Source organism: Leptonychotes weddellii, chromosome 15 (assembly GCF_054177405.1).
Source record: "Leptonychotes weddellii isolate Sample4059 chromosome 15, ASM5417740v2, whole genome shotgun sequence".
NCBI lineage: Eukaryota > Metazoa > Chordata > Mammalia > Carnivora > Phocidae > Leptonychotes > Leptonychotes weddellii.
Window position 1 is genome coordinate 31,418,410 of NC_138383.1, and position 19,415 is coordinate 31,437,824.

General features: G+C 39.4%; 1 protein-coding gene across 1 annotated transcript in view; it reads right to left on the minus strand.

Moving 5' to 3' along the window:
• ACACA (acetyl-CoA carboxylase alpha) overlaps nt 1-19,415 on the minus strand; it is a 236,136-nt gene that overhangs the window by 127,491 nt on the left and 89,230 nt on the right. Inside the window, exons 23-29 of the mRNA XM_081805979.1 lie at nt 18,794-18,894; nt 17,775-17,863; nt 12,777-12,901; nt 5,447-5,560; nt 4,118-4,231; nt 3,001-3,090; nt 1,639-1,757 (exon numbers count right to left, since the gene is read on the minus strand). Of these exons, the coding sequence (XP_081662105.1) occupies nt 1,639-1,757; nt 3,001-3,090; nt 4,118-4,231; nt 5,447-5,560; nt 12,777-12,901; nt 17,775-17,863; nt 18,794-18,894 (752 nt within the window). The remainder of the gene's footprint in view (nt 1-1,638; nt 1,758-3,000; nt 3,091-4,117; nt 4,232-5,446; nt 5,561-12,776; nt 12,902-17,774; nt 17,864-18,793; nt 18,895-19,415) is intronic.

Below are 19,415 nucleotides of genomic sequence, written 5' to 3' on the forward strand. Positions count from 1 at the left end.
AGAGATGCTTGCTAAATCAAGGATATATGCTTTTCTCTGCCAGCCATAAGGTATTTTTGAGGTAGAGATGTGAAAGGATCTTCTGAGACAAAGAAGAGAAGTACTTTTTCTGAAGATGCCTCTGCTCATCTGCTGGCCTCTGCTGGATCAACAGTGGCATCCAGTGGCCAAAAGTCTCAACACAGACTTCTTTGTCTCTAGGAATGGTTTCTATTGCTTTGGGTGAAGTAGCAATTCAGAACAAAACCATTTCTGTTGTCTATAACTAAGGATCCCCGAAGACACAGTACTTTGTAATACAAAGTGAAGAACCAAAGCCCATAAAGAAGAAATGGAGGGGGGCAGCTTATGATTGGCTGTGGTATTTATATTTCCTATGGTATTACTAAAAAGAATGAAAATACAGGAGGGGATGAACATATGTGTGGGTGGGATTCCTCAGTTTTCACTGCCTCAGAATACTTTAAAAATAAATCAGTGTACAAGATAAAGTAGTTTCATCTTAAAACCAAAGCAATACTAAAATAAATTTCTGTATGTACATTTTACTTCTTAAACGGCTTAGGAAAGGAAAAATAATGGAATTAGCATGGCTTAATTATATAGTTTAGTTGAATTTCAGTTTGCTTCTGAACTGTGATTTTTAAAACCTGATTTAAGTTTCAATTAACCTATAACAAATATATAGAAAAGAAAAGCATTCCAGCCAACTTCTTTTCTTTTCTTTTTTTTAGGTAGGCTCCAGCTCAGGGCTTGAATTCATGACCTTGAGATCAAGACCTGAACTGAGATCGAGTCAGATGCTTAGAGGCGCCTGGGTGGCTCAGTCGTTAAGCGTCTGCCTTCGGCTCAGGTCATGATCCCAGGGTCCCAGGATCGAGCCCCGCATCAGGCTCCCTGCTCAGCAGAAAGCCCGCTTCTCCCTCTCCCACGCCCCCTGCTTATGTTCCCTCTCTCGATGTCTCCCTCTGTCAAATAAATAAATAAAATCTTAAAAAAAAAAAAAAAGAGTCAGATGCTTAACTAACCAAGCCACCTAGGCACCCCCACCCAAGATATTTTCATGTTCCAACTGTTTGACTTAAACTGCTAAAAAAAGTGATTTTTCTAGCAAAGTTCCAGCAAATAAAATGCCAGTAAATTCTGACCTGAAAAAAGAAAAGAACTATGTTTTCCTCAATGACATAATACAAGGAAACATGAATGATGGAGTAATCCTCAAATTTTTATTTTTTATTTTTTTTAAGATTTTATTTATTTGAGAGGGACATAGAGCACACAATGCATGAGCACAAGTGGTGGGGAGGGGCAGAGGGAGAAGCAGACTCCCTGCTGAGCAGGGAGCCTAAGGTGGGGCTCGATCCCAGGACCCTGAGGTCATGACCTGAGCCAAAGGCAGCTGCTCAACCAACTGAGCCACCCAGGCAACCCTCAAATTTTTATCTTAAGTAGACTCAAAGATTAAAAAAAAAAAGTAGGTACCAAGAGGCTCTTCTCTCATGATTTAAATGTGTTCATTTTCTGCTCTATGTTTCTAGCCAAAACCAAAAATGCATGGAATTGTCACATATATTACTCCTCTTAACTCTCCTGATACATCTCTGGCTGGCTCAGAAGCACGTCCCAGTTCAAACTCACCTGTTTGGATGAGATGTGGGCAGCATGAACTGGAATTCCACCACACAGGTGTTGTCCTTAAGCTGGCGATGTTGTACACTGTTAAGTTCATAGGCAATATAAGCCCTTCGAACATAAACCTGGTCAAAAAGTAATCCTCAGTAAATACACTTCGAAAACAAAAACTAAGAAATGCTTAGTCCAGGAAAAGGATACTCCTGAGAAGAGGTATGCAATGTAGAAGAAGGCTCTGAACATAAATAACTTGCTTCAATTAATAAAGCTAAAGTCTTAAAACTATACCCGTGACTATAAATGGAAATAAAACTGCCCTGCCTCTGCTGGATACCTCTGGCTGGGCCATAAACCTTTCACACTAACCCAAACTCAGGAGAAGGTTTGATCATTAGTAAAAGCGAGCATATAGAATCACAACTACTAACTCATTGCGCACAATCATCCCAACAGAAGATATAAGCAAGCAGCGAGAAAAATGAGAGGTACTGGTTCTGAGCCACCTGCGGAATGAAGGCAGAAGACAGAGACACTTCAACTCTTTCACTATCCTTTATCTTTGTTTTCCCACTGCCCCGAATTATTTTAGATTACTCATATCCCCCAAACCGTAGGCAAGAGCAGTAAGACATAATGTGACATAGTATCTCACAAGTACTAACTTGACTCAAGAGTTAAAAGAAACAGCAACAGGCTCCATCTCAGCAAAAACCATCAGTCTGACCTTGTGCACTTCGCAGCCAATTTGCCACGCACAGAAAATGCTACGTGGGATTCTATCATCATGTGAGGTATATAAGATTTCTCATTAAATGACATGAAAGCACTCTGAGATACTTAGATATTTTTAAAATTTGGTATTTACTGAGTACGATACATTATATTCTACCCACAGAATACAAATAAAAAGTAACCCAAAGGAGCCTGCAACAGATTGTAGTGATGCTGTGTTAAATAAAGTGCACAAGGTGCACAGCACAAGGTGCTGCCTGAAAATTCAGAAGATAACTAAAATCCATTTTATTTGGCCCAAATCACAAAATGGTACATGTTCTGGTCAGCCATGTTTTTTTACTTATTGTTTTATAGGGAATTCTGATTTATTATGAAATGAGAGAATTCAAATATCTGGAAAGTAGAGACTATTGAAAAACGCTGGCAGCTATTTTCCCGTGATTGGAGCCCAGAAGTGGTGATTAGTTCAGCTGAAACACTTGAGTAAAGCAAGTCTTTGTTTCAGGGGAAAAGAAGACTGTAAAGCACCAACCTTAAGGCCAAATAAAAAGGACTGATACAGTAGCCAAGTGGACAGAAGAAATCAGCTAGAAACCAAGAAAAAGGTCACATCGTGTTGCTATGAAAGCTCACCTCCAGAGCTGCCATCCTCACTACCTGGTTGCTGTGATAGAAGAAGTTTGGGAGGACGTCAAAAATAGATGTTTCAGACAAGATGAGTTTCTGGAAGGCACAGAGACAAGCTTGAACCACTACATCCAAAAGAGACCGATTTCAGTGCACAATATTTAGCATTCTGAAGCACTCAGTAACCCAAGAATTCTGTCTACAGATGTCATGTATGAACTTACCTTCTTTGTGCCCCAGCTTCCTTAGCTACAAAATGGGGAAAATAATGATACCTATCCTCATGGGTCTGTTGTGAGCATCAGAATTAATATATGTAAAATTCTTAAAAGTAATACACTAACAACACATTATTAATGACCATATTAATATCCTTTCTGACATATATCTGTAGTCAACAACTCAAATATTGTCTCAACCCTCCACTACAGTAAACCACAGATTTGGACCCCAGTTGAAACCCTCTATTTCAACTATGAACCAAGTAAACAAAAACATCCTTTCCTCCTCTCTATGTTCTCCAGAAGAAAATCTGACAGAAAGCCTGAAGACTCCCTTGGCTAGACAGAACAGTATTACTCTTATTTACAGGTAGAAAAATAGAATGTCATTCCTGAGAAAACGATGTTGTCAAAAAAGTGATAGTCAAGGTCCTTCCAATTAGTAGTAAAATTAGCCAATACTCTTCTATAAAAGTGGCTCTGTATAAAGCTTACTAGTAAGCATTATCATAAAATGAAACTTAAATGACTTAAGTAGTTTTGTCTCTAGAAGACTAACAACTACCTATTTACACATCCGACTCAAATACCAGACATCAACCAGTGCGACCACTTAATTCTAGCCCAGAATACTTTCTGGATAAAAAACACAAGAGGTAAAGACTTCAACAGAACATGTCTAACAAGGCAGGCCTATCTGATTTTTAAGTTCAACTACAAAACAGCAGTTTTATGAAAAAAATATCGTAAGTATACAACATTTTATAAAGTCAAGGCATGAAATTTCACTACCACAGAAAATCAAAATAGACCGATTAATTAAATCATGCTTGGGAATAAAGGGGACAACTTTATTGTTTTACTGTTTCTACCACAGTGGTAGAAAAGGACCACATGTATACCTGCAGGTTCTCAATGCAAAACTGATGTCCGTACATGTCAATTGCTGAAAGGAAGATGGACTCTACTTGGTTATGGCGAAGCTCGTATGATGGCAAATGGGAGGCAATAAGAACCTAGAATGAGAGCAAAATAAGAGGCATAAGTTCCTGAGGGAGTGATTATTCTAGCCTCCTATTAGGCAGCTCTGATACAAAAGCAATAAATATAAATCTGTAAGTGCAGGCATCAAAGATAAAACAGAGACCAAGTGGAACAACTTCTAGGTCCTGGAACATAAAGCCAATGCCACCAAATACTGCATCTCGGTTGACTCTCACCATGATTTGCATTGTGGGCAATTTCCCATGGGGGGATCGGGGGAGGGAGAGAAAACAGCTTCAATCAAGTTCCCTCAGTGCATATGATTTACCATTGCAAAGCTGCTAGTCCTGGGGACTGCGTGACTAGCTGTTAATTGGGAATCAGGTCTGGCAGGGAGCAGCTGTGGGGAAGGTGGAGGCAACAGAGCTAGGCTTTTGCAACTCTGAAGTAGAAAGAAGGACTAGGAAAAGCTGCTCTGACCGCCCCAGGTACTTGGTATCGAGGAGAAGGTGTCGGGATGTAACACCAATGCATTTGAGGAGCAGCGTCACAAACACACAGGGACACGGTGGGACCTGAATAGTCTCAGCAGGTCACTGAGAGGTTCAGTAACTTTGAGTAGCTCAGTGACATGGATACAATTGTGGAGAAAGCAGAAGGTCACTGAACAGCTTCAAATGCTGCTTCCTTGTCAATGCCCATGCACTGAAACAGGGAGCACCACTTCTTGGCTTCCCTGCTGAAACCTTTTGGAATGGAAATGAAGACTACAGGGTGAAACTAACCAGAGTTCTCCAGGGTTGTTCTGATTGCTAGCACCTCAGATTCATTGCATTATCTTTCTGCTTTCCACACTTGATTTTTTCCTACACACTTAAAAAAGTTTTCACGTGCTTCTAAGCTCCCTTTGGGAAGTGAAAAATATTGAGTTTATTGCCGTCCCTTAGCTTCCTTTCCTCCACGTGATCCTGGTTTACTATTGCAAGGCTCCTAGAAAGGTAGGAAATGGTAACAGAATTTTATAAGGGGGAAAAAGAATTCTATTTTAAAGAGACTCAATGTGAATGTTTTCCTTTCTCTTTAAAAAACATACTACATGAAAACATTTGTTCTGAGGGCAAAGAGAAGACATAACGTAGAAAATTGCACAATCTTTGTCAGGCGACTGAGTAAAAGCTCACTGTTTCTAAGACCACCCAATCTGTGAAAACCGTTTCTCTCTCAAGATCATCAACATATGTCTTTACCTGGCGTGCTCGAAGTGCCACTTTGGCATTGGTGGTCTTACTAAGTTGAGTTAGCTCTGTGAGGATATTCAGCAGCTCATCAGTGAGAGTAGGGTCCCGTCCGCACAGTTGGTCCTAATTGTTAGTGTGAAAAACATATACACATCCACATTAAAAAGAACTGTGGCTAGAACTCTGAAATAGGAAAAGGGGACAAAACCAAAGTAAACATAGCTGGATTCATAAGAAAATGCAAAGTTCTTGTTATTTTTATCCCAAACAATGTGGTCAAGAAGATCCCAGAGGAAGTCACTGCAAAGGAGAAACCCAAATCCCTCAGTCATTCGTATTCAAAATGCCTAGTGAATTCCTTTACAAATTGACACTGTACTTTCAACACACAGAAGAAATCATCGGAGACCATTAAAAGGGGTCAGGGGATTCTGAGTAAAAAATAACAGATGAGGCCTCAGAGTTGTAAGAGATTTTAAATAATATGGGGACTAAAGGCTTTCCTGTTCCCTCTCCCACTTTTGGAAAGAAGGCAGAATAAAGCAAAAGGAACCACTCCTGGTGGTTTTCATTCCACACACCAAATGTTCAGTATCCCAGGAGGGTGCAAAACAGAAGCACAAGAACAAATTATTCATTTAAAAACACACACTAAATAAAAACACCATCTCATATGCTGACAATTCTATACCTGAAATCATTTATCCTCTTGCTGTACCAAGAATCATTCCAGGATAACTAAACCTGGTGAATCCTTAGATGGATTAGAGGGAAAAACCAAGCTCCTATTATATAGTCCATGGGTTTATTCAATTGGGTCCTTCCTCTCCTAAAAGTTAAAATTTCCTAAGAAAAAATCTCTATCATATTTTGAGAAAAATGCTTCTTCTCCAGCGGAATATTAGTTCATTCCCTAAATTCATCCATTATCCATGTAATTTTCATCTAAACTGAGAAAACTGCAGATGTGGTTTTTATAAATGTCTGTCCTTTTCTGAAATTTACAGAGCTATTTATAGAAGTTCCTAACACCATACCACATAAAATATACACGTTTAGGCACAGTTCCTCTACTTGGAGTTTGAAATAATTGCCTTTATAGTGAATTTTTATTCTCCCTCTACTACCAACAGGACATGAAAGATGACCAGATCCCCAAAGGCTTACTTGCTGCTGTCTTTTGATTTTCTTCCTACCTTGATTATCAGCCTTTTTCCTGAATAATCTCCATGTCATACTTACCTTCCTCATCTCAGGCATACTCTTTATAGTCCCTTTATCACAACAGTATAAACAAAAGTTTGAGGCTTTCGGCTTTTAGGGCAGATATGCATTTCCCAAAACACCTTTTCCACAACCCCTACTACCTTCCACATCACAGGGTAAACAGTTTTGGAGTACTCAGCACCACCATGCTGGGAAGAAGTTTTCATTTTTTTTTTCTTTTTAAAAATATTTTATATATTTATTTATTTGAGAGAGAAACAGAAAAGAAATCTCAAGCAGACTCCACGCTGAGCGCGGAGTCCAACGTGGGACTCGATTTCACGGCCCCAAGATCATGACCTGAGCCAAAACCAAGAGTTGAATGTTCAACCAACCGGGCCACCAAGATGTCCCTTCTCAAACATTTTGAAACAGGAAATACTTTCTGGTTCTCCAACCCACCAACCAGAAGTCTACTCCAAATGTCCAGAGTCGTAAAACACATGATAGGATTTATAATTAAGGAAGTGCACGTATTGTTTTTACCTGTTGAACACAGGGAATTCACTGATCTGAGTGGGAAGATTCACCTGTTTAGTTCAGGGAATTCACTGATCTGAGGGGAGGGGAGAAGCGGCTAAAAGGTGACTATAAATCCAGGGTTCGATTGAGCATGGAGTCCAAAGACCAGAGGGCCTCTCCACCTACCCTAGGGCATAAAAGAAAAAAGGAGGGAGAAAATGCAACTAGGTTGCATCTTTTGTTGAGAACTATGGAGCTAAAGAGAATTTCAAAGGAGTATGTAAAATCACCAGGGACAAGACCACAGGAAGACAGAAGAACAGACAGGTTAACAGTGGATAGGGAAACCAAGACAAGTTTTTCCTACCAAATCCCTCTTTTCCCAATGTTCCTAATAGAGATAAATATTCCTTTCTGAGGAATATTTACTTACTCCATTCATCAGAAAGACTCACTGAAAGATCTAAAAACCTAACAGGTGTCCTAAGTAATAAAACTCAGCTTCTCTGCAAACAGCCAGACTCAAGTCTCAACATCTAGCAACAAAAGCCGACGTGACAGAGTAAGAACATTAGCTACCTACTTGTATCAGCACAACAGCTTTGATATGGAATGTTTTCCCTTGAAAGGAAATCCAGGTTTACCTTTTGAGATTAAACTAAAATACACACATAAAAATGGAGCTATCCTCTTGTCTAACTATAGGTCATGTTCTAACTTAACATACAAAACCACTTTTTAAAAAAACGACTCTTGTTTCATCTTTCCACTATAAGAGAAAAGGAAGGAGAAGATGGGTAGGGAAAAAGAAACAGTATCTGAAAGAAAAGTGAACTATGGAGGATTTAAAAAAAATAATCGGGAAGTAATTATTCATTCACGATCACCAACCAAAAGTCTTCCCGGACCTTTCTGGGATGTGAAGCATCAAATACAGTACCAATAAACCACTACCTCCATTAGTTTATCTGGACTTGGATTTTTCATTCAAATATTATTTTCTCCATTGTCATCATGAGTACTTAGAAAAAGACTGGCAATAGAAAATCACATATATAGTAACCTTCTCAACCTTTTCTTGTCCTTGACCTGGACAATGTTCAGGTCCTACAAGAAACCGCCAGGGACTAAAGACCATTCTATTTTTTAGAACCAACCATCCGAAGATACAAACATCCAGAAGGAAGTTTATGGCCCTCTAGCCTAGAGACAGGCTTCTTATGGGAAGCCCAACATCACCATCTAATTCTGGTGAATACTTTGTAACAATGACATTAAATGGTGACTATGTCCATAGATGTGCTTCCTCAATAGAAAGAGGTTCTTTTAATGAGCCTACGTGCTGATTCTGGGATTACAGGTTACTTGCATAAATCTGTAGGCCAAAGTGAACATAATTATTCAGTAATGGTTAAGGTTGTGTATCACACACTTATTTCTCATATTTATTCTTAAGCTGGATGGTGGCTAACAACAGGGCATATTTCAGATTTGCAGAAATATAACAAACATGCTTAAGTGTCAAAACCATAGTCAAAGTTATGCAGCTGACTGCCAGAAGAGCCCAGTATAATGCAACATGATCTTAGCATCCTAAGATTTGAAGGCAATTCAAAATGGAATGTGACTAATGTGTAATGCTCTCAAGACATTAACTATTGTTCAGCTGGGTGAGGCACTAATCCCAAAATCAGCAATGGACTGGTAGCTTCTTCCAGTCACAGCTGGACTTTTTGACATTCCAAGGACGTCATGGGACAGGTTTAACAAGACATTGTTAATATCACCCTTATTCAGTAAACTTGGGTTCACTGAGAAAAACTCTTTATTTACACGTTGGACAAAATTATTTGCAGTCATGTTAAGAGGAAGAAGGAAAGGCTCCCCATCTAAACCAAATCAGAGGCTCATAGGCACAGCATTACTCATAAGGAGCATGGTTTGTATCATGTTCATGTGGACCATACCAGAAATAACATATAAGTAGTGAGGGGAGGACTACTCAGCATCAAGGTGGCTACTGGATATGTACTTTGCTATCTAGACAGCTACAAGGATGTTGATACTTTGTATTGGTGCCAAACTGCTTAATTTGGCTAAATAATCTCTTAAATAAGGGGACCTGGGTAGCTCAGTTGGTTAAGTGTCCAACTCTTGATTTCAGCTCAGGTCTCCATCTCAGGGTTGTGAGATCGAGCCCCACATCTATTAAGATTCTCTCTCTCCTTCTCCCTCTGCCCCTCCCCACTTGAGCTCTCTCTTAAAAAGAAAAAAAAATAATAATCTCGTATCTCTAAGTAAATGTAAACAATGTTCCAAGCTTTTTCCTATGAAATTATTTTATTTTTTTAAAAGATTTTATTTATTTATTTATTTGACAGAGAGAGACACAGCGAGAGAGGAACACAAGCAGGGGGAGTGAGAGAGGGAGAAGCAGGCTTCCCGCCGAGCAGGGAGCCTGACACAGGGCTCGATCCCAGGACCCTGGGATCATGACCTGAGCTGAAGGCAGACAGACGCCCAATGACTGAGCCACCCAGGCGCCCCTCCTATGAAATTAAATTTAAGAAATAAAAAGAGCTTTCAAAAAAATAAATTTGATCTTCCAGACTTTGGTTTTAATCGAGGCACCATGTTCCTCCAAATGGAGGAAAAATGATAGGACTTTAGCATTTTATTTGGTATTCTGCTTTCTAGATAGTGAAAGATTAGAACAAATTTGCTCAAGAGTCCTTGAGGCAAGTTACTACTAGGCGCTATGCTAATGCCTGGAGGGGATGAGGGCTTCCTTGAAGCAGCCCACATTCTGTAACACTGATTCACAGAAGCCTGATTGTCTTGATCCCTCCCTGTAGGTTCAAAAGCCCCAGAAATCATCATCTAGCTCAGCAAAGCACACCATCAACAATCCTACTTCTAGAAAGCAAAGACTGAAATGCCGGGCACATAACCATCGATCAGGAAGCCAAGGTAAGCAGAGAAAGGGGAAGTGGCAGAGAACACAAGCTGGGGAATTCAAATGCTACCATGTCCAGGTGATATCTGTAAAAGACAGTGAGACCTACATAAAGAGTGAGCCAAACCAGTAAAATAGCTTTTACCACCCATTAACATTAATGCAGATGTGGGGTGGGGTGATGGGGGTGAGACCTGACCATTACCAAAGAAGGAATGAGGAAACCCACATCTGGTATTCAGTAATATCAGATCAGAAAGGAGCACCTCTTGAGCTCTCATTCCTGCTGCATAGGACATGGCTAGCTGGTCCTCAGCTCAAGCGTATCAGTTAACTTCTTGATTTCCAAATCTCTACGATAAGGTGAAAGCAGCGGATATTTCAAAAGAAATTCAGTGATACAAAAGCCTACAGATCCTACTGTGTTGGCTGAGTTTTGGGTTGTTGAGTTTTTGTTTTTGTTTGTTTTGTTTTTTTAAGAAAAATGTGAAATGCCAAAATAAAGAAAAGGACAAATCCATCTTTCTCGTTCACATCTTCAACCTTTTCCTCCTCCCCCTCCCCCACTCCTCCCCATCCACCCTAGTCACCCAAACCCAAACACTAACAACAGCGCTTTTCTCCAAAGAGCTCAGCCTGTTGGAAAGAAAGTTTGGGTACCATCCATGCAGGTAAGAAGTAAGCAGGATGACAAGGTGGGGAAGAAAGAACAGCAGCAAGTCAGAGCCCCATTGGCTTCTGCCTGTCCTGACTGGCAGAAGCAGAAAGCAAAGCTTCAAACCAGTTCTCTGACAGGGCCCAGCGCCTCTGCAGCACCCCCCGTGTAATTACACACTTGAGTGACTGGACTCTGAAGAAAATTGAAGGCCTGAGCTCCGAACAGCTGCCATTTTCTCTCTCCATCACACCAGCGTGATTACTTGAGAAATGAACAGCCCCGGCTCAAAGCTACTCCAGAATTCTCAGAGGAAATATGGCTCCGTGTTCCAATAATGAGATTCTTAAGGCAAGCGTTACTTACAATCACTCCGCAAAAGGAGCGAGCCAAGCCCCTATATCTTACAAATTAGAATTTAAGAAACCCAGTGACAGTCTTGGACGATCATTACTCTTCTGCTGCTCCAAGGATTCTGGGCTTTGGTCTATTTTTAGTGCAGAAAACTGTTAAGTCCTTAAAAAGGGAATCATAATAAAATGAAAACTCACCATCATTAGCTCCCTAAAAAGGCAAATACACCCCATTTTAGGTCCAAACTGAGAGATTCTTCCACTCCCTCCTCATTACTCTTTTCTGCCAGAAAGTCCTGTTTTATCCAAATGAGAATTAGCAATCCTTGTATTGAAATAAAACAAAAACAAAAAAACTAACTGCTCAGAGATCTCTTCCTTCTTTTGATTGAGGAAAAAAAAAAATCAGCACATTGCCATAGATAATAGCACTTCTTTGCCAAAACCTGTCACTTGGGGAAGTTGAAATATTACATAGTGCTGATACATATTTTTTTCCTTTCAAATGCATCTTCTGATTTCCCTACCATCTAGCCATTCTAGGGTAGCAAATGTAATGAACTCTCCCTGTAATTACATGTTTTTAAAAGTGGCTATTCTAAAAAAAAAGTTATATCTTTGAGAGTTAACCAGCTAGGCAGATACAAAGTTGTGGTGTTATTGTTAACCAGAAACGTGAACTAGATAGTTTCCCTTTATTCTGAACTATGAAATAAAAAACAGCAGTAATGATTTATAGTTTTTTTTTTTCCCCTCCGAGAAGTAATGATGGAATCAAGGTACCAAGAATGCTAATTCCACAAAGGGACAAGAGAGGAAATTCTAGGAGTAAAGAGGTACTTCAGTCCCCAAAAAAGAGTAGCCATGCAGCTGTTCATGGGGTGGGGACGCTAAGAATAGTCTTATTGTTCTCCGATTCCTAGAACTAACTCAACTGGAAAACTCTAGGAGTGAAGGACTTACAAATCATCTTTAAAAATCCTTAAGTCCAAAGTCCACAAAACTTCTACCCATTGGTCAAATGTACATTAATTCTAATCACATTTACTAGTCTCACCTCTATTTCCCACTTTCTACTAATTCTCATATTACAAGGCTATGGGGAAAAAAGCATGTATCCACTACCAGTACAAGAATCTGAGCTTAGAGTTCCATGTAGGTAAAAGAGAAAGGGACCCAAAGAAGATGCAGAATAAATTTAAATTTCTTTGGTGGGAGGGGCAGTACTGAAATTCTAACACTGTTTTTTGTTCTTAAGTTTTGGGACATAAGAGCCCTTATATTCACGGAACAAACAAGAGTTATCATGACAAAGTATACCGGCTAGATAACATTTTAAAGCTATTGTCATGAGTGACAGCAGGGATGGGGAAGCACAAGGCATCTTTAAGCAGAGTCAAGAGATCTGTCTGAGTTCCTGTGCAGGACTGTATACACAATAGCCAGAACAAGCCTCTCCTGACTGGAGCAGGTTCCTTCAGGTCAAGGACAGAGGGAGAGGTAAGAAACTGTTCACCTACAACCCAAGCACCACTCATCCCCAAATTACAAAAGACAAGGAGCTTTTCCTCTGACCACAGAACCTCAGAAGGAGAAATGCTTTCTTCACATCAACCATCCTTATAGGTTCTGAAAAATGGTACTCACAATAAGCATTGTGACCAGAAGATTCTTCTTGGTGACTTGAGCGTGAGAGAAGATATAGTTCAGTACAGTGTTCATGTCACTCTTGTTCTCTTCTCGAAGGGCGAACACACATTTGTCATAGTGACCTGCAAGCAGCAAAGAGAACTGTTCCTCATGCATGGATGAATGTTCAGTTACATGCGATTTGTTTTTTTATATGATTCACCTGATAAGCAGTGAGAGGAAACACCTTAAGAATTTGCTTGGATGAATTTGTACAGAATTGGCAGTGAGGTTTAGTAAAAGAAACACTGGACTAGGAGTCAGGCAATCTGGTCTAAGACCTGGGCTCAAAGCCTAGCTCTGTTACCAATTTCCTTTGTGCTTCTTGGAAAATTGCTTTACCTCTCTGAGCCTCATTTTCATCCCCCCCCCCAAAAAAAAAGGGTGGAGGGAAAGTATGTCTTAGAGACTGGGTGGTTGTTGATAATTCCAAACCCCCACCCTCACTCTAAACTTTCTCATTTAGCTTCCTGGAATGATTTCCTTAGCAGAGAGGGTTCTGCTGCTTAAAAAGAAATGTCAATACCATTAAACTTGATGATCTTTAAAGTCTGCCCCCGGCTTGAGATTCTGGTTTCATGTTTGACTCACTGAAAATGTTTCACCCTAACTATAAGGAATAGTTTTAGCTCAAAAATAAAACCATACAAACTTGTCAATATCTACAGATGGATGGCTGCTACCTCTGAGATCAACATTTTGCCCTGTAAATCCATGAAACAGCTAAGCAACGCCTAGGCTTCCAAATCCAAACTAAGGCAGAGATCAAGGAGAACTTTGCATTAAGTCAAAAGGTCTATAGGGAGAGTACAGTTATGCATATTTTCACTGGCCCTTTATAAGGCCATCAGGGGCAGGTTAGTTCCAACAAGGAAAGCTATGCTTTGCAACAGAGGCCTAAGCTTTACGTTTATTGTAGTGATATCTGCCATGGGATATAATATTCAGTTCTTCAGAAAACAGCTTACTCAGAATTAAATTTCCAAGTAAAGGAGAATTCGTGTTTGAAAAGTCTCAAGGTCAAAATTTTATGAAATCATGAAAATACGAAAGGATTATCACCTCAGTTCAGAATCCATGTTAAGTTACAAACCAGAACAGTTCGACTGTATTACCATGGATTTCTAGAATACTGAGTACATTCAATCAGGGTAACTCGGCTGTGTTTTAAATATTAGAGATCGATTTTTTTCAAAATGAAACTAAATATATTTGAGTAACAGTGGGCTACAATATTTAAGAATTGACAATCTCACACAAGACCCATTGAGAACAAAACAGAGGCTATTTAAAAACTGGTTGTCCTATACAAATTCATACTTTTCCCAACCAAGAAAGCTTTGAAGAGACAACAGAAATATATCTTGGTAAAGGGAATCACTAGCACCAGGAGAAATAAAAAGACTATTTACCCAGGGAAGAGACAGCAGAGACCCTAAGCAGAAAGATAGCAATGATACCAACTGTTCCCTTTTTAAAAACTTTTTATTGTGAAATATACATACAGAAGAATAAACACCCAGGTAACTACCACCTATCTTAGAACATTTTTAATTATCTTTGAATGATCCTATGTGCTTCCCTCAGAAACAACTGCTAAGCTGAATTTTATGTTACTCATTCTTTGGCTTTTCTTTACATTTATTTCATTTATCTCTCAATGTTATGTTTTTGAAATTCATCCTTTTGTTCAGATGTGTAACTTGGTTCATCTACTTTCACTGCTATATAGAAATCCATTGTAGGAATATACTAGAATTCAATTATCTATCCTACTTGTGTATGTTCTAATTGTTGCCTGCCTTTTTTGCTATTACGAACAATGCTACCGGGCGCCTGGGTGGCTCAGTTGGTTAAGCGACTGCCTTCGGCTCGGGTCATGATCCTGGAGTCCCGGGATCGAGTCCCGCATCAGGCTCCCTGCTCAGCAGGGAGTCTGCTTCTCCCTCTGACCTTCCCCCCTCTCATGTGCTCTCTCTCTCTCTCAAATAAATAAATAAAATCTTTAAAAAAAACAAAAACAAAAAAAAAACGAACAATGCTACCACGAATAGGCCTGTATATGTCTCCTTATATGTAAGACTTTCTCTAGAGTCTATTATCTAAGAGTAAAATTGCTACGTTGAAGAGTATTTAAAATGTTCAACTCTATTAGGTTCTGACAAACTTTTCCAAAGTGGTTTGCACTTTGGAAATTTGCACTGTCACTTACAGAAGCAGTGGAAGATGATCCAACTTTTTAATTTTTGCCAAACTCATTTATGCTCACATTTCTCTAATTACTAATGAGCTTGAACATCTTTTCATAAATTTGTGGATCATTTGTATTCTCTCTTTTGTGAATTATCTTCTGCCCATTTTTCTATGAGGTTGTCTTTTACTTATTTACTAACACCCTTTGTTAGATGCAGGTTTTGTAAATACGTTCTCCTACTTTGTGGCTTATGTTTTCAGTCTCTTTTGGGGATTTTTACATGAACAGAAGCTCTTAAGTGGAGTCAAATTAATCAACCTCTTCCTGTATAGTTTGCACTTTATGTGTCTTCTATGACAAAATCTTCCCTACCTTGAGTTCATAAGGCTATTCTCCTAAAAAATTAGTAGTTTTGCCTCTATAGAACATGTCTAGGTCTTTAATTTATCTGGAATTGATTTCTGTGCATATGGTTTAAGATAGGGATCCACTTTCTTTTTTTTTTTTTTTTGGTTTTGCAAATAAATAAGCCATTGTTGTATGATTTACTGAAAAGTCTATCCTTTCCTCATGATCATGCCTGTTGTGTTATAATGTAAGTTTTCATATATGTGCGGATCTGTTTCTAGGCCATTATGTTCCATTGGTCTATTAATCTGTCCCTACACTAATATCACAATCTCTTCATTAATATGGCTTTATATTAAATCTTGATATTTGACTGGACAAATCCTTCCACCTTCTATTTCTTTAGAAGTATCCTGTTTAGGGCGCCTGGGTGGCTCAGTCGGTTAAGCGACTGCCTTTGGCTCAGGTCATGATCCTGGAGTCCCGGGATCGAGTCCCGCATCGGGCTCCCTGCTCAGCGGGGGTCTGCTTCTCCCTCTGACCCTCCTCCCTCTCATGCTCTCTCTCTCGCAAATAAATAAATAAAATCTTTAAAAAAAAAAAAAAGAAGTATCCTGTTTATTGTCAGGCTTTTCTTTCACGTAAATTTTAGAACTGGCTTGACAAATTCCATGGATATTCCCTACTAGGATTTTTACCGGAACATCAATGAATCTATAGATGAATTCAGGGAGAATCAATACTTTGCAAGTATATATTCCAATCTAAGACTGTGATATTTATTTAGATCTTTATTATTGTTTACTCATTATAATTTTCTTCAAAAGAGGCTTGTACATTTTTTTTTTAAAGATTTTATTTATTTATTTGACAGAGAAAGAGAGAGCACAAGCACAGGGAGCGGCAGGCAGAGGGAGAGGGAGAAGCAGGCTCCTGCCGGGGAGGGAGCCCAATGTGGGCCTGGATCCCAGGACCCTGGGATCATGACCTGAGCCAAAGGCAGATGCCCAACGCCTGAGTCACCTAGGTGTCCCGAAGCTTGTACATATTTTGTTAGATTTATTCCTTAGTATTCCATATTTTGGGTTGCTATTTTAAATGGTCTATTTTTCTAAACTGCTTTTCTAAACAACTGTTGTACTATAAAGATATAAAAAATTCAAATGTATATTAGATTTTGTATATTGACTTTTGCATTCAACAGCCTTGTTAGACTTTAATTCTAATAATAAATATGTGGATATTTTGAGGTCTTCTAGGTTGACATCGTATCTAATGGTGGCAGATTTATTTCCTTACTCTTTTCTAGTTCTCATACCTTTTAATTCTTTTTATCTTACTGCACCAGCTCAGACATCCAGTATGATGCTGAATAGAAGCTGTGAGAGCAGGTGTCCTTGTCTTATTCCTTTCTTAAAGGGGATGCTCTCAACAATGCTTTCAATTTTACCATTATGCATGAAGTACCTAAGGATGTTTTTTGTATGGGAACTTTACATGTTTAAAGAAGTTCCATTTCATTCATCATTTGCCAAGAGTTTATTTATCATGAATGAGTATTAAATTTTGTCAAATTTTTCCCCCATATCTTTAGATGACCATGGTTCTTCCTCCTTGAATCTACCAGATGATAAATTACAGTAGTTGGTTTTTCTGATATTAACCAAGCTTGCATTAGTGAGATAAAGACAATTTGGTTGTGATGTATTATTTTACACATTGTTGGATTTGGTTTGCTAATTTTTACTTGAGTATTTTTGCTGATTATGAATGGCACAGCCACCCTTTAAAAGATGCAAAAGAAAGCAAAACATATAAGAAAACAATTAGTAGTATTTCAAATTCTATGATGTTTCACTGCCACCTTGTGGCAGGAAGCAATATCAGCAATACGAAGCTTTTAAAATCTTAGCTAGAGGTGTTTCACATTTAGAAACTGCATACATCATTTAATGAAGCTCTTCAGAGAAAGCCAGGGATAAATTCCACTGAAATGATACACTGAAAAGTACTGGAAAATCTGAGCCTTTTTCAGATGACTGTGGCTCAATCTGTGGATTAGCTGCCAAGAGGCAAGCTCTTCAGATAGAGTTTTTCAATTTCAGCCTGGTCATGACTCAACCAACTCTCACTAAACAAGGTCAAGAAGACATCAACAGGGAATACTCATCTCCACTAGAAAAATTATCTCAACTCTTTCCCAGAAGCACACCGGATTCACAATCTCATCAAGCTGTGTTTTGTTGTCCTTTCTTGGGCACCAGTGGGATATGGAGGTTTAGTTTTTAAGGAAGGGGTAACAGGGGGAAGAGTTTGTTCATGGCAGGTGTTAGTGACAGGAAGAACTGGCTCAGTGACTGCACAGTCCTACAGGGAACCTTTCTCAGAAACAGAGTCCTCAGGAAGAGGCTTACCATTCTGGAACTGGGTCTCCACTCGCAGGTACTGCCGCAGCAGATCCATCACCACAGCCTTCATGTGGCCTCGGATGCCACTTCGGTACCTATGCAAGCAGAAGAAGTCTCCAGTGAAAACCCCGACAGGCTAACACTATTAAATAACAGACTATTTAAATTATAAGCCCAGAGCCCAGGTTTACTTTCTAGATTTTCTACTGAACTGCTTTCCCACTGAGTTCTAGGGCAGGACAGAGGCCAGCCTAAAATCAACTAACTGGATCAACTTAAATTCTAAGCCTAAGAAATCTGCCTATAGACAAGATTTTTCTTTTTAATTAAAGGAGAGAGGAAAAAAGGAGGACAAAACCCCAAAAACCACTTGATAGCCCTACGTAACAGCACTCTGGTTCAGTTCCCACTGCTAAGAATCAATGATCACTACACTCCTGAAATGGCTAAGAGCTATCTGAAAAATTTATGAGCATCTCAAAGTTGAAAATGTTCTGTCAATGTTCCTTCTGTCCAATAGTTGGCTCCATAAGCTAAGGAATGAATGTCATACTCGGCCCTGTGCCAGAAGAAAAATTAGGAGTTTCATCAAAATTGCAAGGAAAGGGGTGCCTGGGTGGCTCAGTTGTTAAGTGTCTGCCTTCGGCTCAGGTCATGATCCCAGGGTCCTGGGGTCGAGCCCCGCATCGGGCTCCCTGCTCAGAGGGAAGCCTGCTTCTCCCTCTCCCATTCCCCCTGCTTGTGTTCCTGCTCTCGCTCTCTCTCTAATAAATAAAATCTTTAAAAAAAAAACTGCAAGGAAAAAGAAAGCAATGAAATTTCTGTGCCTTAATAATCGACAGAAAGATGTAGACTAGAAAGAAGTAATCAGAAATATTTTAGCTCGCAATTCTAAGGTACTTAGAAGATACAAGGTATTTTCTAAGATACAAGTGCTTTCTAATTTCTCTAGTCAAACCTGAGGTAAATCTCTTGGTGACTACTTAGAAGAAAAGAATCTTTCTTCTGGAGTTACATGTAACTACCTCTGAACCAGCTGGACAATGCTCTGAGTGTTCATGAAGAAGACTTCCCGCTCAGATTTCCGGTTCAATGTAGCGGCATGGCTATCTAGGATGTTGGCAATCTAAAGCAGTAGAAAGAGAAAAAAAAAATGAACCCAAACCAACAAAGGGACCCAAAGTATTAGCCTGTGTAGCATCACAACCAGTAATCTCAATTATAACATGATCATTTCCGTCTTTCCCATGTTGGGAGCAACTGGAAGTTACTGGGCATAGGTTAGAGGCTTGTGTGAAATAAGCAACTTTTATTTCTTTTCACCCTTTCCCATATGAACTAATGAGTGTATCACAAAAGATACCACCCCACCAGAGGCCCTTGACAGGCAGGATATGCTTATGGTCAAGGTCCAAACTTTAGTCCCTACTTGCCTAGCTTAACTCCCTACATGTAAATTAGCTTCACAGGCAAAGGGTAAGCATGCTGCTGGGACAGTAAGGAAGTTGTTGCTAATAAAACTTCAAATATCTCCCTACTTTAAATTCACAAAATTCATCTAATTAGGGCACAGGCCCAAGAATAAACCTCTATGAACTACATGGCCAGTAGGTTTTCCTCATAACCACAAATACTTTACATTTCACA